The sequence below is a fragment of the Aedes albopictus genome, chromosome 1 (genome assembly GCF_035046485.1).
Source record: "Aedes albopictus strain Foshan chromosome 1, AalbF5, whole genome shotgun sequence".
Taxonomy (NCBI): domain Eukaryota; kingdom Metazoa; phylum Arthropoda; class Insecta; order Diptera; family Culicidae; genus Aedes; species Aedes albopictus.
The window spans coordinates 258,087,715-258,113,401 of NC_085136.1; the positions used below are offsets into that span (position 1 = coordinate 258,087,715).

The window sequence follows — 25,687 nt, forward strand, 5'->3', positions numbered from 1 at the left end:
TCTATATTCCCCTGATGGGGAATAATGGGTGCTCATCTTGCCCCACTATAGTTGAATAACTAAAATTGAATAAATTTTAATGTTTGTTTTTAGAAAATATTTTCTAATGTAAATTAAAATGCTTTGCAATAAGCTAGTAATGTTGGCTAATAACCAGAATTATGGTAAAAATTTGATTCTGACATAAAAACCTTATTTTATTCTGATGATTTCTTATAAGAAAATGCTAAAAATCCATGCTATTGACTAATTTGACAATATTTTTTAATTTGTTCATTATGAAGTACCTTTTATCAGGTTTACAAACAGGATGAACATTATTCTAAAGGATTATGAAGTTGTTTGGGCAAAATTCATCATAAAAGTAGTAAAACGGAGGGGTGCTCATCTTGCCCCGGATGGCCATCTTGCCCCGTCCTACCCTAATTCATGGATGTTCGATTGTTTATGTAGAAAGCAAGTTCATTTTCGCGTCATATCAATAAGATGATTATTTACCTTTCTCGTATCGTACAATCTCATTCACGTAAAAACTATCAACCATCGATCGGCACGGTTTGACTTAATATTAAACGAAAAAAAAAACACATCTCAAAAACTCCTAGCGCTAAAAATGCGTCCTATTGTACGGGTATTCCAGCACATTCAGTCGACTGGCTTCCCTCGGATTGAACGTCAGAATGGGATCGTCCTCATCGAAGCTCTCGTCGCCGTCGTCGTCGTCCGACGGGAAAGTGGTGGTCGTGGTTGCAATTGTGGGTGCTGGCCCATCCTCCTCGGAATCGGACGGGAAAAACCTGACCGTCGAGTTAGGATGGATGAGGTAGTTGAACTTTTTAAACTTCTCCAAATGCCGCGCTTTGGTCACCTGATCCAGGGTCAAATCCGAATAGGTGATCCGTACCGCATCGTTGGCCCCGATATTCGGTTGAATTTTCTTCGGTTCGTACACCACTATACTACGAGACGCATCTGGCATACCGCTGAGAGTGCGATTCCCGGAATAACCACTTCTCACGGATCGGCTACTGTTTGCCGTTGTGTTGATAATCTCAGTGGAGTTGGTAATCTTCTCATTCGCACCGCTGAAAAGCGCCGTCAGGTTCGTCGTTTGGTCAACGGTTTTGTTCATCTGCTGAGACGCTGCTGTTTGATGTTTCGTGAACTTTTTGGTAGGGCTCAGACAGATGGCCTCGAATGGTAGAACCAGATCCCGGTCTACGGTTTTTCTCGGAGAACCAACCGTTTTCGGCGAGGGGAGTAGTGCTTTCTTCCGGGGCGACCTTGGGGGTGTCGTTTCCGGTGTCTTACTAGCTCGGCTCCTTGTTTGAAGACCCCGCTTCGACGAATTGGTTTTAGATCTGGTGGTCCTAGTGAAAACTTCATCCGATTCATCGCTGCTGCTGCTCTGCGCCACGTGAGACGTTTCCTGCCAATGAATTCGACGTGCCTTCTGATTGGGAAGCTTCTTAACATGCACGCAGGATTTGAGTGCCTCCTCGTATTTTTGCGAACCGGCGGCTGTGCTTTTTCTGCTGGATGGGCTCTTTAATGAGGACTTTTTTACCGTCTTTTTGAACACCTTTTTTCGTTTGTTGGGTTTCTCCGGTTGTGTTGCTGCTATAACTGGAGGTTTTACTATTTGCGACGGTTGCGAAATTGTGCTGCGTTCGTTCGATCGGTTTTGGGTCTGTGAAAAGGAAAGAAATAGTTCAAAAGATTTCAAGAGGCACGCTGGGATATGTTGAAATTAATCATAATAAATGAAATAAATTCAGTACTACAAAAACCAGTACTATGAATTTTCATAAACTAAAAACTACTACCTACCAATAATTAAATTAATTACAGGAAGTTCGTAATTTGCATTACAGACTTTTGACAATGCCATTGCCATCCCATTTCAATAAATACCATTAAAATCCTATAAACTTTGTTAACTGAGCCCAGTGCCGAGTTCAATAAAATATTACATTCTGAACTTGATTTACCGAATTCGGTAGTTTTGATGACGAAGAACGCCAGAAGTATGACCATAATGACCAATCATCTTTCTACTGAGCAAAGGCTATAAAAGTACTGGCTGGCTGCTACTAATGAATGGATATTTTGGTTCAATTTCAGGATATAGCGAGAGTAATGGTGCTTCTGCAAACCTAAGCGTCTGTTCTCCAGGAGGAGCGGCTTAAATATGGTCCCATGTTAGGGGTGGCTTTTCGATGTCCGAATGCCAGGGAAGGGCTCTAAGCTTAACTGTGCGCTATGGTGCTCCGGAAAATAGGGGGTCGGTGTCTGGCCCTCTGAGCCAGCCGTAAGTAATCATTGCAATCGGAAATCACCAACAGTATAATACAAACCGACGAGACCAACGGCAAGGACTTGCGATTAAAAACTCAGTACGTGGAACAGCCGATCTCTCAACTTCATTAGGAGCACCCGCATACTCGCCATTGGAGTAGCTAGCCTTTTCTTTTTTCTCATTCATTCCCCATGATAAACAAGAGAGTGAGCGGAATGAAAGAGGGGGCCAGTGCCGCAAAATGTGCAAAAGTGATCGGACAGGGGCACTGAGGAAGATTACAAGTGATTAGTCGAAATACGCGAAAATTAGGTTTTTAAATTTAGAAAAATTCAATGATTTTATATTTTTAAACGAAAAAGCACCTTTTTCTAAGCCTCTATGATTTTTTTCAGATTTTAGAACTTTGTTTTGATACCTAAAATCAACTTCAAAAAGATTTATTCAAATCACCTTTTGACAGCTGGGCAACTGCTTGACAGCTCCGTCCAGTACAAAATACGACGAGGGGTGATCCGACAAATCGCTCCCATACAAACTTCAAATTGATTTTTAAATAGGTTCCCGGGCTCCAAAACTTATGAAAATTTGGATTTCGGCTCAGTTTGGCGTGCAGATTCAGAATATGTAATTATCTCAACATCGCTTAAAAAGCCAATTGAGATGAGATTTTATTATTTATTGTCTACAATGTCATTTATTCCTTACAAGTCAAACAGCGTAGCGTTGCCTTGCTATTCGGTTTTTAGTCAATAATTTTATTCACATGCGTCAGTGACCACAAGACACTATTATTCGCCTTGTGTGCTAATATAGTGCTACCGTAGAACTGACGTGCTCTACATAAGCCGAGTTATAGCTCCATAAGCCCAAAAAGCCGAAATATAGTGCTAATAGTTACTTGGTTTTTTTTCTCATCGATGTTTAGGAAAAGTCAGGATATTTCTGAGTTCTATGTTACTGCTTTACGACATTGTAATTTCCTAGAATTTTTGGGTATCCATTCAAATACGAAACCTTTAGACTTTTTTTTTATTTATCATTAGATTTTATTCATTATTCATCATTTACATCTCCCCAGAAGTTTCTTCACAGATTATTCCAGAAGGAATCAGTGATGCCTCCAGGAGATTCACCAGGGATTCCTCCAGAAAATTATTCAGGAATGCCTCTAGGCGTTTCATCATTGATTTTTTAGAAGATCTCTTAGGAAGATCTCGACAGGAGCACTGTTCGCTCCCAACGCAAAGATTCATTTTGATTTGACCCCCTGTTCCCATGCAACTAACCTCGAGTCGTCGCGAGTATATTACGGCTCCAAACCCACTAACAATCACCCTATCACCCTCACACACACCACGTCGTTTGTCTGTGCCTGCCCACCGAGCGACGACGTATTGCTCGATCATGCAAGGATCGTCCGACCGATCACGCATCTATTGCGTGTCCTGTGCCAGCCGAAGACGACGACCGAACCATCACACCACCGCCTATGTAAATGGAAGATTCCATTATCCACACAGCGCTGCGCAGGCAGTTTTTTCTACCTCCTTCCATCCTTGGAAGATTGCGTGCGCAGAGAAGAAAAACACTCTTGATTCAACCACCGACCTATACAGAAGGGAAATATAGTCTAGTTCCGGACCAACAATTGAAAAGGCCGCATCAACATTTTGTAAACAAACATGTTTCTGTCGACTTGAGGCCTTTTGAACTCCACCCACACACCTCACCACCACTAACAGAAAGCGCAAACATCAAGCTTTCTGTTAATGGTGGTGAGATGCGTGGGTGGATCCCAGAAGGCCCTAAGTCGACAGAAACGTGTTTGTTTACGCAATGTTGTTGCGGCCTTTTCAATTGTTGGTCCAGCAGTTTAGTTTTTAGTGAAAACCGCCTTTTCCTCCCCAGTGGAAGCCACAGCCTTTCCGAAGGACGGGGGTGAATCTTCGTCACGAAAAGCACTGCCCGTTTGATAGCTCAACACTAGCGAACCTGGTGGTGGAAGTCAAGCTTTAGCCTGCAGCGAGCATAGGGAGGCGGCGTAGCATGCTTTGATGATTTTTTATTTTCCCATGGAAATTCATTCCAATCTAGTTTTTCAAGTGACAATTTCACGACTTCCAGCTCAAACTTCCCAAGGAACATTCACACATTTAACTAACATTGCAATGTCATTTTTATTCCACATTTGATTGAATTACAGTTTAACATTATTTCATCACATCTTGAAATCAGGCGTTGTTCAAACAAAAGTGGAGAAGTTATTCAGCAATCTTTTCTGCAAGCGCGATACAGGCTTTACAGTCGGAAGTAATCTGTGTTATATCAGCCTCATATTAAACTTGTATTCAGCTATAATAACCTGCTGCGAAAACAAAAACAAATTGAAGTGCGAGGTGCAATTATAGTCCGTCCAATCATGTTTATTTGTCGCACCTCAACGCATTCATAACTCACAAGCTCTTCTAAAAATTTCTCAACTTGGGATTTGAACTCGTGATCTCCCAATCACCCGTCGCATGCCTTGCCCACAACGCCATCCTGGAATTGGTAAGTTGCTCGCTGAGAGTGTAACATCTTCGCAATGCTATGAAGATGTGAAAATTGGAATGTTTTGAAAGTTTTATGGAAGGTTGTAAATATTTATTTAAAAAAAGTTGTGAAGATAACTGCAACTTTGAAATTGCTACGAAAATTAGCAAATGTTTCGAATATTTTGCATTGGTGTGCAACAAACATCAATACATATTTAATAATGAGGAACGTTCCAGTACTGCTCTATTATAATCACTTTGACCTGTTGTTCAATCGAAAAGTGATAATCGAACAAATAAATCATAAACCCGTTTAAATAGTTTACTGTTAAGCCATTATTCAACGTTCCCACAATAGCTGAAGTATTAACATCGCAAGCATTTGTTCAATTTATGTAGACCACAATAATCAGCTATCGGAAACTGTGGAACATAAGCTTTTTAACGTGTAGAAAAAAGTTCTTCTTTAGCTTATATTAAAGCTAGTAAGGGCAAATCGAACAAACAAAAATTGCTGACGTTTGTTAAGCTTATAATTAAATTGCTGTTCGCATACGTGCCAAATGTTGCATTTTGGCTTATTTACAATGTAATTAGCATCATTTCAGCTTATCATTCAGCATTTGGTATTGTTCAGCTGCGAATGTTATAAACCAACAATTGTTCGACATGTATGCTTATTAATGACTTTGAATTGTTCCTTGGGTTCACACTTGTTCGAAGATACACATCTGTTATGTGCTAAGTCCCTCCTTCCCATCGAGCTACCGGTCCTGTGCTGTTCCTTCGACGGAACAAGCACCTTCAAGGAAAACTCCGGAGTTTCTTTAGAAATGCTTTCGGGAGGATTCAGGGATTCCTCCTAGAGATACATGATAAATTCATCCAGAAGATCCTTCAGAGAATCCCATACATTTATCAGAGATTAGTCTGAGTTCCTTCTGAATTTTCTTCAGGAATTCCTCTAAAATTGCAACAGGGGATTTCTTCTGACGTTCTTTAGGAATCGCTCAAGAAGATTCCCTCATGGAATTCTGGAGCAAAGCTGGTGCTGATCCGGTTGGCACAAGAAGGCGTGGAGCGCAGAGAGCACGATGGGCGGACCAGGTGGAGCATGATCTGGCGAGCATTGGGCGCGACCGAGGATGGAGAGCGGCAGCCACAAACCGAGTATTGTGACCTACTATTGTTGATTATGTCTTGTCTTAAATATGATGTTTAACAAATAAATGTATGTATGTAATCGACGCTCCTGCATTACAGTCGTAGGTAGTCTATTCCAGCATATTGCACCATTTACCATTACACTTTTGCCGCTAGATGTTGTGTGTCTGGGCACTATAAGACTGACGGTTAGTTCCTGGCGCCCGTGTTGTATGTGCTGCATAAGGTAATCAGGCAACGATCTTTCGAATGCCTGCTTCATCCAGTTGTATCGCGTCGCCGAAAGTTGTACACGAAACGAACGGACGACTTAAAGCAGCGATGCAATTGCTCACGGAGAGCCGCTGACAGCCCTGGGTAGTAAACTTTATCACCATAGGGCACTGCACCGTTTTGATTTTGTATGGGATTCTGACGTTTCTTGGCCTTGTTGTTTACGAAATTTCCGTAAGAATGATAGAGAAGGAGAGATTTCATGCAGTGCCCTATAGGTGAATATGGGCATCACCATGGCTTGCACCAGTTTGAGTCGAGTCGGTAGTGTCAATACAGTTGCAAATTTCCTGAAGGTACGGAGAGTGTTGTAGACCTTTATCATGATTGTTAACGAAATAGGCGTTGGATAACTGTCTTTAACACTTCTGAAAATTTTCAATCTTATTCCACACCAAGACACCGAAGTGTACACGTTTAATAAAACTTGTTCGTTGTTGTTTGAGCCGCGTCTGTTCATTCCGTCCAGCCCTCCCCACACCGTCGTATTCCTTCAGGTTATGGGCTCGTCAACGAAGGAAGTTTTCGGAATTCCGCAGCTGAACGGAACGAATTTCGAGAACTGGCGTTTTCGTGTTCAACTCTATCAGGATGCAGCGGAAGTTTCGGAGGTCCTAACGAAGCCAGTCCCCGGTGAAGCGGATGCTGGAAGAGCGAAGTTCCTGCAGACAGATCGGAAGGCGAAATCTCTCTTGGATGGATTCCTTTCCGATGAGTGTCTCGGCATAGTCCGAGAAAAGGAGACAGCTCGCGATATGTGGAAGGCCCTTGAAGATACTTACGCGAAGAAGTCTGTTGCAAGTCAGACACTGCTACGAAAACAGCTGGCGAGACTTCGGATGAAGGTGGGAACTTCAATGCGGCATCATTTCCAGCAGTTTGACGACATCGAACGACAACTCAAGATCGCTGGCGCGAAACTCGAGGAGAACGAAACGGTGTCGCAGTTATTTTTGACCCTTCCCGACAGATACGACTCTTTGGTAACGGCTTTGGAGAACATCGGTGGAAACGATCTGACGTTGGAGACCGTGAAGCAACGATTGCTGGCAGAAGAATCCAAGAGGTCTGACCGGATGGAAGATTCTTGTCATGATCGAAGCGCTGCGTTTGTCGGAGGAGGAAGCAAGAAACCTAAAAAGTTTTCCGGCAAGTGTCATCGTTGCGGCAAACAAGGCTACATGCAGAAGGATTATCACGTCAAGAAGCCCGAAGGTAAGGTCAATGCTGCTTTTGGAAGTAAATCGGTTTCGTTCATGGTCAACAAGATGCCGGCGCAAGTGGAGCGGAAGAAGTCGAGCTTCGTAGTCGATTCCAGATGTAGAGATCATCTAGTAAACAACGTGGACTGTATGCAGTCAGTTAGGAAGCTCGAAGAACCGTTCGTGATAGATGTGGCCAAGGACGGCGTTTCGATCGTTGGAAAGTACGAAGGAGAAGTAACCGGGCTTTCGAAAGAAGGTGTGCGCTTCGAGATGAAAAACGTAATCTTCGTCCCCGAGCTGAGAGGAAACCTGCTGTTCGTGAAGAAAATGTCCCAAGATGGAATCGATGTGCTGTTCACAAGCCGTGATGGAAAGCATCAAGCGATTATGAAGAAGGATGACTCGGTTGTCGGAGTAGCAAATCTCAGAGGTATTTTATATGTGCTCGATTTAGACTTGGATGTTGCAGGCGCTTCAGCAAATCTGTGCGCCATGGATGTTGGAAACCTCTGGCACCTTCGGTTGGGTCACGCTAGCCAGACCATGACGAACACGTTGGTGCGATACAATATGGCGGAAGGAATCGGGCCGAAGGTCAATGCTGTTGGATTCTGCGATACCTGTGTCTTTGGCAAGCAATGCCGAGAGCCCTTCGATGGAACTCGTGAAAGAGCTGGACGTTTACTGGAGCGGATACACTCGGACGTCTGCGGGCCGATAGATCCCCCGGGCTGGGACAGATCAAGATACTTTGTGTCTTTCATCGATGATTACAGCCACTTTGCATGCGTTTACGTGATGACAAGGAAGTCCGAAGTATTTGGTCGTTTTAAAGAGTATGAAGCGATGGCGACTGCCCAGTTTGAGAAACGGATCAGCAAACTAACAGTAGATCATGGAAGGGAATACTGCTCGAAGGAACAAGAAGCGTACTACAGACGGAAGGGTATTCATGTCCAACCGACCGTAGCGTATTCGCCACAGAAAAACGGTGTTGCGGAGAGATTCAACCGCACGCTGGTTGAAAAGGTGAGGACAATGCTGATTGACTTGAATATGTCGAAGTACATCACATGTGGTCCGAAACGGTGCTTACTGGTACGCAGGCTTGTCCGCACTGAGCGCATGAAAATTCTGCTCTTTGAAGCTACACCATCAAGCACATCATAAACTAGAAATATTTCCATCTTATCAGATAGAAGGATGTTGAAATGTTGTAAATGTCATTTCGAACTGTCAAAAAACCGCACCGCACACGGAGAGACGAAACTACCCAAAAGTGAGTTCTTTCCACCCAACTTCGGGGTTGCGTGCGTCAAGCCAATTTTGAGTTGATGGAATCGATGTTTTTGTTGGGTTGTTCCCGCTTGCTTCCATGTGAAAAAAATACCTAATTTTAAGTTTTTTCCACCCAACCGAAATTTTGACTAGGTTGTATTCACTCAAATTTGAGTACTGTGCTAGAAACTCAGCGTTGGCTTGACGCACGGAACTGCAAAAGTTGGGCTGTTTCTCTCTTCACTCTCTGACAACAACAGAAAGAGCGCATGAAAAGGGAGATGTAAAAGAACTCAAAATTGAGTTTAAAAGTACCTAATTTTGAGTTTTTCAGTTTCTCCGTGCAGAGCCACACGGAGCGCCCAAAGAGATTTTCACCCGGGTGAAAACACTCTAGTGAATTTCACTTTGAACGGCCCATGCGGCGCTGCGGTGCGGTTTTTTTACAGTTCGAAATGACATTAACAATATTTCAACATCCTTCTATCTGATAAGATGAAAAGATTTCTAATTTATGATGTGCTTGATGGTGTAAATCCAAAGAGCAGAATTTTCATGCGCTCAGTGCGGACAAGCCTGCTGGTACGTATATCCTGAATCGTTGCCCTACTGCTGCCGTTCCTGATAATCGTACACCTGCTGAGTATTGGACCGGCGCCAAACCTGACCTTTCCAAGTTAAGGATTTTCGGATGCAAGGCGTTTGCCTGGGTGCCTGGTCAGCAGTGATGATTGGCTATGCACCCAACGGCTATCGACTCTGGGATAGGACATCGAGGAAGGTCTTTGTTGCCCGTGACATCAAATTCGACGAAAACTCTTTACCGTACTCTCTAGAAGATGATGAAGAATCGAAAGTTCCGTTGGTGATTCCGACGGTGTATCCGGCCGAGGAGACTGATCAGCAGATTAATCAGGAAGATTCGATTCCGGTATCGAGTGGCGACGAAGATGAAGCTGAAGTTGAATCTGACGATCAATTCGAAAACCCTGGCGCGCTCCCTTCACAATTGAGAGGTAATGACTGTTCGGAGTCTAGCACCAGGCGTAGTGAACGGGAACGCAAGCTCCCAGGTAAGTTGTTCGACTTTTTAACTGGGTTCAGAGCAACATCTGCTGGCAAAATTCCGACATTCTCAGATCCCCCGCAAACGTACGATGACATCAGAGCGCGAGATGACCGGCAGCTGTGGATGGATGCAGTTGGTGAGGAACTCAAATTCATGGAAGGAAACGGTGTGTGGAAGCTGGTGCCATGTCCAGCCGGCGTCAAACCCCTCCAATCCAAGTGGGTCTTCCGAACCAAAGAAGATGAGGAAGGAAATCCTGTACGGCGAAAGGCAAGACTGGTCGTCAAGGGAGTCTTGCAAAAATCTGGATTTGACTACCACGAAACGTATGCCCCTGTTGCGAAGCTAACGACGATACGAATGGTCCTGGCCGTTGGTGTTCAACGAGGATTCCATTTTCTGAGGGATCTGAGGGATACAATTACAATATACATGGCAGACGGATGGCGTCAAAGCGAAACCAGGATCGGTGTGCCGACTGTTGAAATCACTTAACGGGTGGAAGCAATCCCCTCGGTGTTGGAACGAGAAGTTCAATCAAGCGCTGCTGAAGTTGGGATTCGTCCGTTCCAAGCATGACTATTGTCTATACACTCGTACCGACGAGAGGGGGGAATGATGCGATTTACGTCGTTCTCTATGTTGATGACCTGCTCATTGTTGGATTGAAGTTAGCAACAATTCTGAAGCTGAAGCGTGAACTGTCCCAGATGTTTTCGAAGACCGACTGTGGAGAACTCAATCACTTCCTTGGAATCAAGATACGTTATGATCGAACCAACGGGCGGATGATGTTGTCTCAAGAAGCGAATTTAGAGAAGATGTTCCAGAAGTTTGGCTTGTCGGAATGCAACTCTACAAGGATCCCAATGGAGAAAGCGCTGCAATTGGAACGGGAGATTTCCGGTGTAATTGAAGAACCTTATCGGGAGCTTCTAGGAAGTCTAATGTACGGTATGGTTTCGACGAGGCCGGATATTTGTTTTCCTGTCGGATACTTGAGAAGATTCCAAGCTCAGCCCGGGCATCAGCACTGGACGGCACTCAAGCGAATGGTGCGCTACCTAAGAGGAACAATGGACCATTTCCTGACCTTTACCCGAGACGACCAAGCAGTGGGATTCGCGGATGCAGACTGGGCTACCGACACCGAAGACCGGAAGTCAGTGAGCGGTTTCGTGTTCCAGGTATTTGGATTTGGATCAACTGTGACCTGGTCAAGCAAAAAGCAGACGACGGTGGCAACCTCATCGAGTGAAGCAGAGTATGTTGCATTAAGAGCCAGTTCGCGAGAACCGCGACCCCCTTTCCATAGGAAGTGGAATCGATGTGCTCCGATTGAGCTGAAATTTTCAGGGTATGGTTTTCCATATAAAAGATGATATCTGGCCGATTTTCAGATTTTTCCGTTAGGGGGAAGTGGGGTAAAATAGCCCTCAAAGATTTCATGTCTAAAAATAGGTAAAATCACTAAAGTCGCAATAACTTCCGCAAAAGTTGACGGATTCAGCTGAAATTTTGCATGGACACTCTACTCCTATGGCACTTCCATTTAAGCCAAGCGTTGGATATTCTTTGATATTTAATTTGAAGAAATAGGTTATTTTCATAATTTTTTTGATGATTTTCAGGGCGCCTGTTTTCGTACCAACAGAACTAGGATGAAAAACTGAGTACTACGTTTTGAAGGATTACCCAAGAGCTTTCATTTGATATGTGACCCAGAGGCGCCAACTTAAAAACTTTCGAAAAAAAAATTTTTTTTCTCGGGGTATGCATTTTACCCCATATTTTTGCTGTCTAAAGAAATGTTGTTCAACAGAAAAATGATGACTAAGAAATGCAATTATTAGATTTTTTTCATTTGGGGAAAGGAGGGTAAAACGGACTAACTCAACCTCCTTTCGAAATAACGTTGCTACGATGTTCTCTGATCGGACTCGAATTTTCAGAGTTCTTTATTCTACTCAAGAATAGATGCTTGATCACATATTATTTTTTATTCTTGAGAGGATAACGGGGTAAAAAAATTCTTAGAAAAAATGTTGAAAATAATCAAAATTTCAAAACTTATAAATGCTTTGGTAAAACTTGGCGAAATTTCATGAAATTAGAAAAAAATTCTTAATTTTTATTGCTCACAGATTAGCACGTGTGTGATTTACCGGATTCTTTCTCGATTTTTCTTTTGACATGCATCTCCGGTTCAATTTTCTCTCTTTTTTTCTCGTGAAAGTTGCAGCAGTGCACAATGGTCCACGAAAAAGATTTACGAGGAAAGATGCATTCAGCGCCTTCAAATGATTTTTGGAAAAAATATGGTCTTCTACAAAGTTGTTCCTAAAAATCAGGCCCTCTTTTCAATGTACATAAAAATTAGGGTGGTCCATATTTTCAAAACAATTGGGAACCAAACTTTTTTATTTGTAAGAATAACTGTATACATTCTTCGGGAAAGTTGTAGATCTATCAACTTTGAGCAGATTTTCTGAAGACGCTTTTTATGTAGCTTTAAAATTTACCGATCAAGAGATATTTTTCTGAATAAGTTTAGGGTGATTCAAGAAAAATCAGTTTTCTGGCGTTCACTGTTTCACTTTCGATTTTTCATCAAAGTCACCCAAGAAACACTTGTAGAGCATAGTTTTTTGAAAAGGTGTTATGACGGTTTGGAGCAATCATAAAAATTATCTTTTGCCCACATTCAAAAGAAGAAACGTTGTTATGAAACATATAAAAAAATTAGAAGGGTGTTTTTTTATAACTCAAGTGAAAAATACTTGAAAAGTACCTATTTTTTCTAGATAATCATCAATAACTTTTGAACTGAATGACATAGCAACATTCTCAGCGAACGCAAATGCGCTTTTTTGGAAGCTGTAAAAGTGGTTCTTATGCAACTTAGACGAGAAGTTTTAAACAAAAAAAATAAAGCTATAAAACGATTTGTTCTAGCGTCCCCTTTATCTTTTTTGTTTCAAATTTCACGTCAAAGTTGTCTAAGAACCATTTTTAGAACACAAAAATAAAGCACGCGCTGGGAATGTTGCTTCGTCATTCCGTTCAAAATATATTGATGATTTTCTAGAAAAAATAGGCACTTTCAGTATTTTTCACACACCAATCGATCATATCACCTTTTTTTAAAAAAAAATATGATTTTTTAGGAAAAACACCTGTAACTATTGAACCAAAAGAGATAAAGACCAGCGCATGAAACGACGCGTCTTCAAATGCTCTACAAGTGTTTCTTGGGCGACTTTGATGAAAAATCGAAACTGAAAAAGCTAACGCCAGAAAACCGGTTTTTCTTGAACCACCCTAAGCTTATTCAGAAAAATATCTCTAGATCGGTCAATTTCAAAGCTACATAAAAAGGTGTCTTCAGGAAACTTGCTCAAAATCGATAGATATCTCAAAGAATGTATACAGTTATTCTAGCAAATAAAAAAGTTTGGTTCCCAGTTTATTTGAAAATATGGACCACCCTAATTTTTATGTACATTGAAAAGAGGGCCTTATTTTTGGGAACAACTTTGTAGTAGATCATATTTGTCCAAAAAATCATGCCATAGGAGTAGAGTGTCCATGCAAAATTTCAGCTGAATCCGTTAACTTTTGCGGAAGTTATTGCGACTTTAGTGATTTTACCTATTTTTAGACATGAAATCTTTGAGGGCTATTTTACCCCACTTCCCCCTAACGGAAAAATCTGAAAATCGGCCAGATATCATCTTTTATATGGAAAACCATACCCTGAAAATTTCAGCTCAATCGGAGCACATCGATACAAGAAGGGGTTGCGGCTCTCGCGAACTGGCTCTTAAGCGCTACAGCATCGGACGAAGTTTGGCTTGCTCCGTATTCCTTCAATGATGTCGTTGACTTGATGCGTCCAGGAGTGTTTGCTATCCATGTGTAGTCCAAGGTTTGTAACATGGTTGCTCAGTGGGATAACGATGTCCTTGAAAATGATGTCTTGTTTTGATGTTGTTGTGCCTGCGTTTTCTTCGGGTTCGGCGAGAGACAATTGCGTTTCACCCACTCAGCTGTGGAACCTAGGTCCACGATAGTTCTTATTAGTCTATCAACTTCATCAGCAGGTCCGGAAAGGTAGATTTGGTGGTCGTCGGCATACAATTGCCACTCACATCTCAGTGTCTCGGGCAAACTGTAGAGGCTGAACAGCATTGCGCTGAGACAAGACCCCTGTGGTGTACCATCTGGAACCTCTTTTTCGGCTGACAACAAATTTCCAAGCCGAACTGCCTGAGTGCGCCCTACAAGAAAAGACGCATGCAGTTCGCATGCAGCACGAGAGAATTTAAATTCGTTTAGGAGTTTATTCTTCAGCGCCGATGATCCACACAGCTGAAGGCAGTGAAACACGTATGTGGCAGCCCTAATCCTACCTAATGCATCTGACAGGAGCCAACATCTATCGTGTATCCACAATGGAATCCTTTGTGGATACCCAAATGTTTACATATAACATTATGGATTCTTAAAGATGGCGGCCTAGCACCCTGGTGCAGTGAAAACTTCACTAATACCATCAATGTGCAGCGGTTGTCGTCAAAGTTACTGTAGATGTCGTGAACTACTTTCGTGCGAGCTGTTGTGGTGCTGAAGCCTTCCCTGTAGCCGGACTGGTTGCGTGCGAGGAGTGGTGGATCTGCTTCGTTGAGGTGTTCGGTAATCTGGACAAGGTTTTTTCGAGTACTTTCGAAATCGCAGGTAAAACACTGATCGGACGGAAATCCTTGGGTTGCGTAGGGTTCGGCGATTTCGGGATGGGAGTAATTATTCCTTTTTTCCATGCCGATAAAACTTGTGTCGATGATAAGATTGAATAGGTAAGCCAGGAGAGGGAGGATGAAAGGACACAGGAGTTAGGAAATTGGGATGCCATCTGATCCTTGGTGAAATCAGAAGGACAACAATGCCCAGGCTGCAATACCAGCTAAGCACACAAACGCAACTCTTAGCTGGCGGTCTGTGTCATCGCTTGAACCGTGGAAGCATGATGTAGGAACTTGTGAGGACCTAAGCTACCTATGTTTTACGCTCTCCTTATCGATGAAATCAAAATAAAACCCAAAAAGTGAACAAGAATGAAATATTTTCCCTGTCCCATACTAATGCATATTTATGGCAATTTCTTTTCGGATCTCCAGCTGGCCTAGTTCACCTTTCAGGACGCGCGCCATCTAGCAGCTGAAACCACACCGCGCTCGCGCTGTGAATGATGAGCGAAGTTTTTTGGTAATGTTGTACTTTTTACAACGGCGCGCGTTCTGAAGGGTTGATCAGGCTTTGAATTGCCAAACTGGAGGCTGCGGTTTCGATACCCGTTTCCAGTCGGGAAATTTTCTCGTTTTGCTAGTATCTCATGGAGCTTGTCTTACATTAGGCTCAAATGCATGCAATGGCAGAGAAATTAATAAAAGTGGATCAAGCTTATGTGGAATCTAAGAGCTATAAAAAGAAGCTTTTCATTGCTTACCTGATCTTCGCCCGTTTCGAAGGCAGAATCCGATTTCGACGTTTTATGCAACAGACTGCTGCTAGGCTCTTCGCTGATAATAGGAAACCCGCTGATCGAGTGTAAATTCGGCCGAATTGCCAGTGCATTCGAATTATTCGTTGAAATGGTATACTTTTTGATCATGGTCGTGACCTTAATCTTACTGGTCGTGCTTCGATCTCTTTTGTTCTGCAGAATGTACTTTGCCGTGTCAACGGAATACAACGAATCCGCATCGTCCACACTCCTGGAAACCGTGACCTGTTGCTTCCGATGGTACTTCATTCGATCGCCATCGGCGTTTCGTTCGGTCATTACCGTCTCGTTTGCCTGAGTCACGTCGAAGGGACCCCTCTGGCCGAACAACCACTTTTCGACTTTTTCATGGCTCAGCATGTTGTGGCCGGGATCTTCGATGGATTCCATAAGTTTGAGCAATCCGTTCTGAGCCCAATTGCGTTTCCTCACTGCAACCACTCGCTCCAATTGTTTGTCCAGTTCCTCGCGATTTTCCAGCGGAAAATCATCTTCCTCGCACTGGGCATCCGTTTCGACATCGCTGGCATCGCTATGATCGCTTGGCTCATAGTCCAACATGTTACATACGCTATCGAATACCATTTCTTTATCCTCCTTCTTTTTGGCGTATTTCTAAGGGAGGGGAAAGAAGATATGAAAATAAGTTACACTCTGAGTTGAATCAAGTACTGCATTATATTCTCTACATGGCGTGTGTAAGGATGAGGCTCGCTAATTATTACGATTCCATTAATTCCTTGACCCGTTCAAAATCTGGTCTAGTAATTAGTGATTGCACATACAAGCCAATTATTAAGTACTGTTACAAAAGTTCACTATCACCATTCGTTTGGCATTCTTACCGGGAGCGGTTCACCGGAGGTCAGATCCTTCGCCACGTCCAACGGCGGCAACCGAGGCAATTCTAGCTTACGTTTGCGTCCTCGTAGCACAAGCCACCGTTGAAGCGCCTGTATGCTATGCACTATCAACAGATACCAGCACCTCAACTGCTGTTCGATCACAACCGATGTAACCGTAATCGTCTGCAAAGATGAGGGGGAGGAATACATTCAATCATCAGTGTATTCAACATTCTTTATCCTGTTCCGCAACGCCCGCACAAAACGGGAACCAAACGAATGGTGATAGCGCATCTGTGAAATCAATCGAAACCATCGGATCACATCCCCCCTTCTGGCAGGCATACTTACTTCCATAAAACTCTTCCATAGCTTTCCGCGTTGTCCGAGCCGGTCGTCGTCCGGTAGCACATCCTCTATCCTGGACGCATTTGAAAGCGGGCAGAAGGTAAACAAAGAAAAACCGTCAAACAAAAATGCACCCCGAATTACTCGGATCTGACGCGTAGTCCTAACGAATTATGCAATACTTACACAATTGACGGCTTTCTTTTTGCCATTTCGGTAGTAAATGTTTCAATCACGTGTTAAAACTATTTTTATAAAGAAATAACATTGGAATGTTCGTAATATTCGCCTGGAAAAGTAGATCGTGACGTGATGATGGACGCTTCGCTTTCGCGTTGGTAAACGAACGTTTGAAATTTTGGAACGGAGGCCAGTGAAGAAAAAGGAACGTCAAAAACCAACGAAAACATCAACGTATCTAAATACCCAAGGTAAGAGATTCCCGCAAATGTCAAAAATGAGACTCACCAACACATCTGCGTTAGTTATGAAAAGTTGGTGTTTTTACACTAAAATGTCATTATTTCAGCAAAGTTTGTATAGTTTTAGTAGTTTGGATGTTTCTAAATGCTGAAAAAATATGTTTAGAACCAATTAAAAAAAATTGTTACCGATTTTCAAATGGCGATATTTCCTGTTTTATTGCATGGAAGTCACTTTTAATCCAGTAAGATGCAATTAAATAATTGCTTCTATGATGAGAGTGCTTAATTTCTTAAGAAAGTTTACTAAATAGTGATGCGCCCATACAAATCAGCGCAAACTTCATAACTATTTTTTGCTTTTTTCCTTTTCTCACTAATCCGTGAATATTAGCGGGAATCTCTTACCTTGGTATTTAGATACTTTGCGAAAACATCGCCCGCACGTGCCGCTGCAAAATAAAAACATCGAGTCGAAGCAAGGAGGGGTGCAGTGGCAGTTTTGTATGTATTTATTTTATTGAGGTGTCTTCACACTATTAAGATCAGCTCGGTATACACTGAACGGTGGCTTGCGGTGAAAATTACTATTCTGAGGGTTAATTTAAATGCACAACGCCACTAAATTTGTGCAGACTGAGTTTCGTTTTAATTCAACAGAATTATGTTTTCAATTTTACCATGGACTCGATTTTCAATTAAAAAAAGTTTCTGTTGGCAACCGGATTCGAACCAAGAATCTTGACATCACCAGGCTCGCACGCTACCACTCAGCTATCGAACCGGTTGATGTGAGATGAAACAAAACGCACACAAGAAGCGTTGGTGGGTCGATGATCATGTTTTGCCATGGTAAATTTAAAAACATTTTTGTGTTTGTCATTACTGCAAGGCTCCTTTCAGTGTAGGGAACCGCACTGTTTTGATTTTGTATGGGATTTTGACGTTTCTTGGCCTTGTTGTTTACAAAATTTCTGTAAGAGTGAAAGAGAAGGAGATAATTTCATGCAGTGCCCTATTGTCGCGCTTATCTCTAGATTTAGTTTAAATAAGGGCGAAAGTAACATGAGAGAGTTCTCTTTATCGACTCTCTCTTCTTCAAATTAAAGTGAAAAGTTGCAAGTATTGTTGAACTTTTTGGTCATAAATCGCTAGGTTGCGATGCAATCTAGCGTCTACGACAAAGTCCAAATAAAGTCGTAGCCCTCGGGCTCAGACTGGGTACCAACTCTAGTACTGCATTTGGTCCCCGGTACCCAAGTTTGACATTTGACTGATTACCTCTTTTATATTAAACTTGTGTGAAGAACAAACTATTCACTGGGTAAATCCCATCAGATATTTGGGTACTTGAACTTTACAGTGTATCACTTGTCAAATAAAATTCATTCTGTACTTTTATACTCGACCGTAACACACGTGTTTGTTTTGCTCTCGCGTATCACATTCCGCTGGGTGCTCCGCTTATAGGTTATGGTCCCAGCATAGCCCGAGCCCCTTTTGTGAGCACGTTGGAACGCGTCGCGAAACTTTTTTTGGTCGTCGGAAAGAGAAGCTGCCCCGCAGCGTATGGCAAAAAGTTGTGTTGCCCCGGGCCGTGCGGTAATAAAGTCGTCGCGAGTGTGAGTGTTTTTCTCGTTGCTGTTGACGTCGTCGGTAGTGCGCAGTGCGTTGAAATGGAGGAGGAAAAGAAAGTTTATCTTTTCGACGGTGCCAATTTCAACAACTGGTGTTTCCGAATGGAAATTCACCTGGAGGAGCTGGACCTCATCGAGTGCATTCGTGCGGAACCGGAGGAGGTAGCCGAAATCCAGGTGTTGGTGACCGACAGTGCAGACGTCAAGCGCGTGAAGGAGGAAAAACTGCTGGCGAGGAAGAAGAAGGACGTAAAATGCAAGTCGGTGCTAGTCCGGAATATTGCCGACTCGCAACTTGAATACATCAAGGGCAAGCGAACGCCGCGGCAAATCTGGACGACGCTTGAAAATACGTTCGCTCGGAAGGGTATCTCCGGGCAATTTTACCTCCTGAAAAAGCTATCAGCGATGAAGTTTGAGGAATCCGGACCGCTTCAGGCGCACCTGCTCCAGTTCGAGCGGATGGTGCGGGACTTGGAGTCAGCCGGAATCAAACTGCAGGAACAGTTGGTGGTATTTTACCTCCTGCAAACGATGCCGCCATCGTACGGACAACTCGTCACCGTGTTGGAAACACTGTCGGCAGACCAGTGCACTCTTGACTTTGTCAAAGCCCGTCTGCTGAGTGAGAGTGTGAAGCGCGAACATTGTGACGATGCTAGAGGAAGTGGGGAATCAACGGCATTCGCCGGAAAAAGTGCCAAATCGAAACTGAAGTGTTTTTCGTGCGGGAAGGTGGGGCACAAACGGTTGGAGTGTCACCATCGTCGCGATTCGGATGGCGTAAAGCCGAAGAAGAAGGAAAACAAGTTCGAGAAGAAGGAAAAAGCGCACGTCAGTGAAACGGAGGTCACGTTTGTCAGTAGTTGTGTAGACAAAAACGAAAAATTGTGTGGGGAAGATGGATTCAAGTGGATTTTGGACTCCGGCGCGTCCGACCACATGATTTGTTCGAGTGAATACCTCCGAGACGTGCAGAAGCTAGATGCACCAGTGATGATAAAGGTTGCATCGGGTGAAGTGCTTAGTAGCCACCACAAGGGAAAAGTGGATATCGTGGCTCGCGTCGGGAAACGTCGGTTGAAGTGCGTCGTCGACAACGTCTTGTTCGTCCCGGGCTTGAACTACAACCTCTTCTCGATCCGTCGCGTGGGACAGCTTGGAATGGAAGTGATTTTCTCCAAGAACAGTGCGGTGATCAAACGGGATGGTGAGGTTGTGTGTACGGGCAGTCGGTCGGATCGACTGTACGAACTGAACGTTGACATTGAGAAACCAGTGAACTCTGAGGTGCTAGTGTCGCAGAAGGCTATCGGAAATGCCGAGCTGTGGCACAGAAGATTCGGCCACATTGGGAAGAGTGGCTTACTGAAGATGATCCGTGAAGATATGGTGAAAGGAATGTCGCTGCAGAAAGAAGCTGTAAACAGTGGCGACGGTGGCGTGTGTGTCCCTTGCGTGGAAGGCAAGCAGACACGCAAACCCTTCCAGGATATGCCACTTCCGCGGAGCTCTCGGCCTCTCGAGTTGGTGTACAGCGACGTCTGCGGAGCGATGTCCCCGGCTTCATGGAACGGTAAGCGCTATTTCGTTACCTTTACAGATGATTTCACTCACTTTTGTGCGGTCTACATCCTGAGCACAAAAGATGAGGTGTTTGATTGCTTTAAAACCTACGTAGCGATGGTCGAAGCCCGTTTCGATACCAGCATCAGCCGTTTACGATGCGATAACGGCGGGGAATACGTCGGCAAGGCATTTGCTGATTTCTGCAAAGGCAAGGGTATTCAGGTGGAGTTCACCGTCCCATATACTCCCCAGCAGAATGGGGTCAGTGAGCGGTTCAATCGCACCATTCTCGACAAGGCCAGAGCAATGATAGCGGATTCCGGACTGGATCGGAATATGTGGAATGAGGCTGTGTTGGCGGCCGTCTATCTCGTCAACCGGAGCCCTACGGCAGCGCTAACCACAAATAAGACACCGTATGAGCTATGGTACGGGCATAAGCCGGACGTATCCAGGATTCGGATTTTCGGGAGCAAGGCATACAGCCTGATTCCGAAGGAGAAGCGAGGAAAGCTGGATTCTCGCAGCAAGATCAGCTACTTCGTTGGATATGGCGGTGGCGGGTACCGTTTGTGGGACGGCAAGCGGATTTTCATCGCTCGTGATGTCGTGGTGGATGAACCAGCCCTGCGACAGCGGAACATCGAATGCAAGTCGGAGAGTTCGAACGACGTCGGCCACGGAGTGAGTCATGGTCGACTGCTTGGGCCATTTTCTTCGAGAATCATTGCTGATTGTGAGGATGCCCAGCGTGAATTGCCTAACGCTGGAGGCGGCTCCGTTCCTGGTTCCCGCAATGATGAAGATTCCGATGATGAGGTGTTTGATGAAGCGGATGATAGGCTGTTCGGCGAAAATCGGGATCAAGCTGAGGAGGGGAACAACGGTGACGCGGAAGAAGGTCTACGTCGTAGTGAGCGAGTTCGGAAGCCCCCAGAGAAGCTGAGTGATTACCTGTGCATCGCATATACACTGAACGCCGAAAGCTACGTCGAAAATGTTCCTGAAACCGTCGAGGAGCTGCAGAAACTGGAAGATTGGCCTGAATGGAAGCTTGCCATAGACGAGGAGCTGAAGTCACTGGCTGAAAACAACACCTGGCAGCTGGTGGACTTGCCGGCCGGGCGAAAACCGATTGACTGCAAGTGGGTTTTCCGGCTCAAGTTCGACCCGGATGGTTCTGTTCAGAAGCGGAAGGCGCGTTTAGTCGCCAAAGGCTTCACGCAGCGTTTCGGATTCGACTTTTCGGAAACGTATGCGCCAGTCATCAAAATGTCGACCGTTCGTACAATGCTTGCTCTTGCCAATCAGTTCGACCTTGAAGTCCATCAAATGGACGTGACATCCGCCTTCCTTAATGGAGTCCTTACTGAGGACATCTATATGCGTCAACCAAAAGGATTTGAGGAGGGGGATAAAGTATGCAGACTCAACAAATCCATTTATGGGTTGAGGCAGGCGTCCAAGGCCTGGAACGACCGCTTCAATGAATTTATTTTACGGTGCGGATTCCGTCGGTGCAAGGAGGATAGCTGTCTGTACGTCCGGGCAGGCAAATCAGGACCAGTGTACCTGTTGCTGTACGTGGACGATGTCCTGATCATCGCGAAGAACTTGGACGAAGTGAAGACGGTGAAGCGAATGCTGAGGAAGGAATTCAAGATGCAGGACCTCGGTGAAGCTCGAATGTTCCTGGGACTTCGAATCGACAGAGACAGACAGAAAGGCGTAATGAAGCTGAGTCAGCCGAAGTATGTGGATTCTGTGCTGAAGCGCTTCGGAATGGAGTCGTGTAAGCCGTCATCGACCCCGATGGAACCAGGCTTGCAGCTTAAGAAAGCGGAACTCAACCAGAACTTGCACAAACCATATAGGGAACTGATCGGCTGCATAACTTACCTGGTGGTGACGTCTCGCCCGGATCTGAGCGCGGCCGTCTCGTACTTTAGCCAGTTCCAGTGCAACCCTGGAGAAGAACATTGGCAACACGCAAAAAGAATGCTTCGCTATCTAAAGGGAACACCGGAATATGGACTGATCTACAGGAGAACGGATACTGCTGGTCGCCAAATAGTGGGGTTTGCCGATGCAAATTGGGCCACTGACGTGAACGACCGACATTCGGTCTCAGGATACCTGATCCAGATCTACGGTGCTACGACAGCGTGGAGCACCAAGAAGCAGCGGACCGTGGCGCTTTCCTCGACCGAGGCTGAGTGCTATGCGCTGGCTGACTGTGTTTGCGAAGTTTTGTGGATCTCTAAGCTATTCACGGAATTGGGCATCCATGACCATCAGCCTGCGGTTATCTTCGAAGACAATCAGTCTACAATCGCCATTGCCGAGTCGGACGGCTCATCCAAGAAACTCAAGCATACTGAGGTAAAGCTACATTTCATCAAGGAGTGCGTCCAAGAAGGTAAGGTGAACTTATGCTACATCCCGACGGCTGATCAACCGGCCGATATACTCACCAAGGGTCTGTCAGTTGTGCCATTCTCCAGGCACCGAACCTTCATGGGAATTGAAGCGTGATTCGTTTGAGGAGGGGTGTGAAGAACAAACTATTCACTGGGTAAATCCCATCAGATATTTGGGTACTTGAACTTTACAGTGTATCACTTGTCAAATAAAATTCATTCTGTACTTTTATACTCGACCGTAACACACGTGTTTGTTTTGCTCTCGCGTATCACATTCCGCTGGGTGCTCCGCTTATAACTTGTTCCTTAGTAACCTATGACAACCAACGTAGATATCAACACTGAATGCAACATGTCAAACTCTTGCGTTGTCTCAACTCTCGAAAGATTTTTATGCTATCATCTGAGCTCTCTGGTGCTGTTTACGAGGGACGACTAGTTTGAGCTTCAGAGGATCAGCTCTCGATGTCCAGCTCCCAATACGGTTTTCTTCCACGAATCAGAAATGCAAACGAGCAGGATTACTTTTTCTCATTAATTTATTAACAAACATATCTAGGATGTGTTCATGTTGTTTTTTTAACTTTTTAAGCTAATTCTACACCATTGTGTAGAGCAGTGATTCCCAAAGTGGGCGAAATCGCCCCCTAGGGGGCGAAAATCATACCAAAGGGGGCGAAAATTTGAAAAACCAAAATTGGGGGGCGAAAATACTAACAAGGGGGCGATTTTTCAAATGATTGGAAAATATAAATAGTTTACACGGGTCCAAAATGTTAACTGAATAATGAAACCCTCTCACATTTTTAGATGTTTTGTTTCTGGGACTATTGAAATAATGCTTCATACTTAGAATTCGACTTAATTTTACAGAATTTTTGGTGTTCATGTGGACTCTTTTTGCAAAAATTCCTAGAAAACAAGTAATGTGAGAGTAGTGAGACTACTAAATGAATTTCCAAAGCAAATTCTATGGTTTCTGGAAATCTAACAAACATACATCAAAAAACTTTTATGGCCAACATTCTTGATTGATTTTCATCAAAATTATGTAAGGAGATAGGTTTCTTGACTTAACGAGAAAGTTTTATTTTAATTCATTGGTAGATGTCTTCAAGAAATCTTCAACCAAAAACATGAAGTTTCAGACGAATTACAGAACACTTTTCGGATGAAGTTCGTCATAATACTTTGAAAATATTTAAGAGAAGCTTCCTGGATGAACTCCAAACTTTGAATTACTAAGAGTAAGTTTGAAACTTTCCAGAAATTCATTGTTAAATTCCCTCAAAACTGCTGCAAATGACTGCTGCATGTCTACTTATTTAATAATATAATTAAAACATAGGAAGTACTCCATTCCATACGAAGCTTGTCAGTTTGGATCACAAGCTTTTCTTTACTGAGAAAAACTGACTACAATTGCAAACACCCCAATATATTTCTGAGTTATGCTTTTTGCATGAAAGATATTTTTGTCAAACAATTGAAACAATGTTTGAAATTGACATCGGGGTTGAAAACCATTCTTTTTAGAACACTGGTAGAACATCTCGTTAAAGATATCGAATGATCATAAGTGTTCACAGATCGTTCTATTTTGCTTAATGAACAACTGTTCAAGAATGATGCTGGGTCATTAGGCCGAAGGTCATTAGGCGGAATGGACATTAGGCTGAATTGTCATCAGTACTAATAGATATTTAGCAGTTATCTGTAAACGGATGTGTTGTTATCATCTTATTCAACTATTATAGTAAAAAACTATTTTAACAATAATACAAGGAAGAACAGCCTATGTTACAAAGAAGGAAAAGTTCATACAAATGGAAAATGGTCATTAGCAAAGGAAGCTCTCAGTTAATAACAGTGAAAGTGCTCATAGATCACTAATCTGAAAAGCATACTGTGTCTCAGTGGGGACGTAACGGCAAAAAAAGACCCAATGATCATTTGGCCCAATGGCCTTCAGCCGAATGGCCTGAGACCTTCAAAAATATAGCACAAACATCATTTCAAAATTTATGTAAGAACGATCAATAGGGTTCAAAATAGTTTATTCAAATGCAAAAAAAAATCGATGCGTTTACAAAACCATGCAATGAAAATCAGAGCGATACTATTTTAGATCAATACATTACTGCCACCACCGGTTTTGCCACAGTATAGCGTCAAATAATGGGCTTTTAATGTTGAAGGATTCGTCATTCAAATAATCATCATCTTCGAAAGCAGTTTTCTCGCTCGGAAAGCAAATGTTTGTACCCACAATTCAGAGAATAAATTTTCACTACGGAGATTTCATTTTTGAACAAGAAAACTGCTTTCAATGATAATGAATATGTCAATAACGAATCCTTCCGGCTTCAGCTTAGCACAGTATCAGCCTTGTACTATAGAAACATTAATAGGGGGGCGAAAATATTTTTCCCAAGCTCCAAGGGGGCGATTTCTCCAATAAGTTTGGGAAACACTGGTGTAGAGTGTTTGGCCGGCCGGCAACGCTTGGATAAGCAAGAACAGGGCCCCGTCCGGACGATAGGGACTATAGGAATGGCGACGTTGGAGATCGGAGCGGTGGCATCGTCAGGCGGGTAAACGGGGCGACGAGGTGGTAGGTTGGTGGGGCACCGACGAACTGACGTGACTCTGGATCTCAGCACATGACCGAAAACATAAAACGATCAATTCAAAAGCCAGTGATCGCAAATGTCAAATTATTGAAAGTGACGTTACACAAAATGACGACGCCTATGCAGGCGTCGTCTTGTTCGAATGATTTGTAAACAAGAACACGTGATGACGGTCATATGAGTCTGCGGCTTCGTCGGAACTCAGAATGTAGCATTTCATGGTTTACTCGTGCATTTGAACATAAAAATAGAGAAAATTATGTTCAGTCGTAGTGAAATGACACCAATTATTAGTAGCTGTTACCATCTGCATTCCTCTCACCCACCGGATTCAACGGACGTTACGACGACAACGTCCGTTGTGAACGTTGTTCCTGTCGAGGTTCCTGTGCTGCTGTTGCCGCTTCGATATGGAGTGCTCA

General features: G+C 43.7%; 1 protein-coding gene across 2 annotated transcripts; it reads right to left on the minus strand.

Moving 5' to 3' along the window:
* Nucleotides 1–242: 242 nt before the first annotated feature.
* LOC109400497 (uncharacterized) lies at nucleotides 243–16,927 on the minus strand. Of its 2 annotated transcripts, XM_019673012.4 has the most exons (5): nucleotides 16,768–16,927; nucleotides 16,585–16,654; nucleotides 16,234–16,416; nucleotides 15,332–16,003; nucleotides 243–1,690 (listed from the first exon to the last, which is right to left on the minus strand). In XM_019673012.4, exons 1-5 carry the CDS (start codon nucleotides 16,791–16,793, stop codon nucleotides 608–610), a joined length of 2,034 nt encoding a protein of 677 aa, XP_019528557.3. In that variant the 5' UTR covers nucleotides 16,794–16,927; the 3' UTR covers nucleotides 243–607. The 2 variants fall into 2 exon arrangements, with proteins under 2 accessions (XP_019528557.3, XP_019933067.3); XM_020077508.3 differs by lacking the exon at nucleotides 16,234–16,416.
* Nucleotides 16,928–25,687: the final 8,760 nt, after the last annotated feature.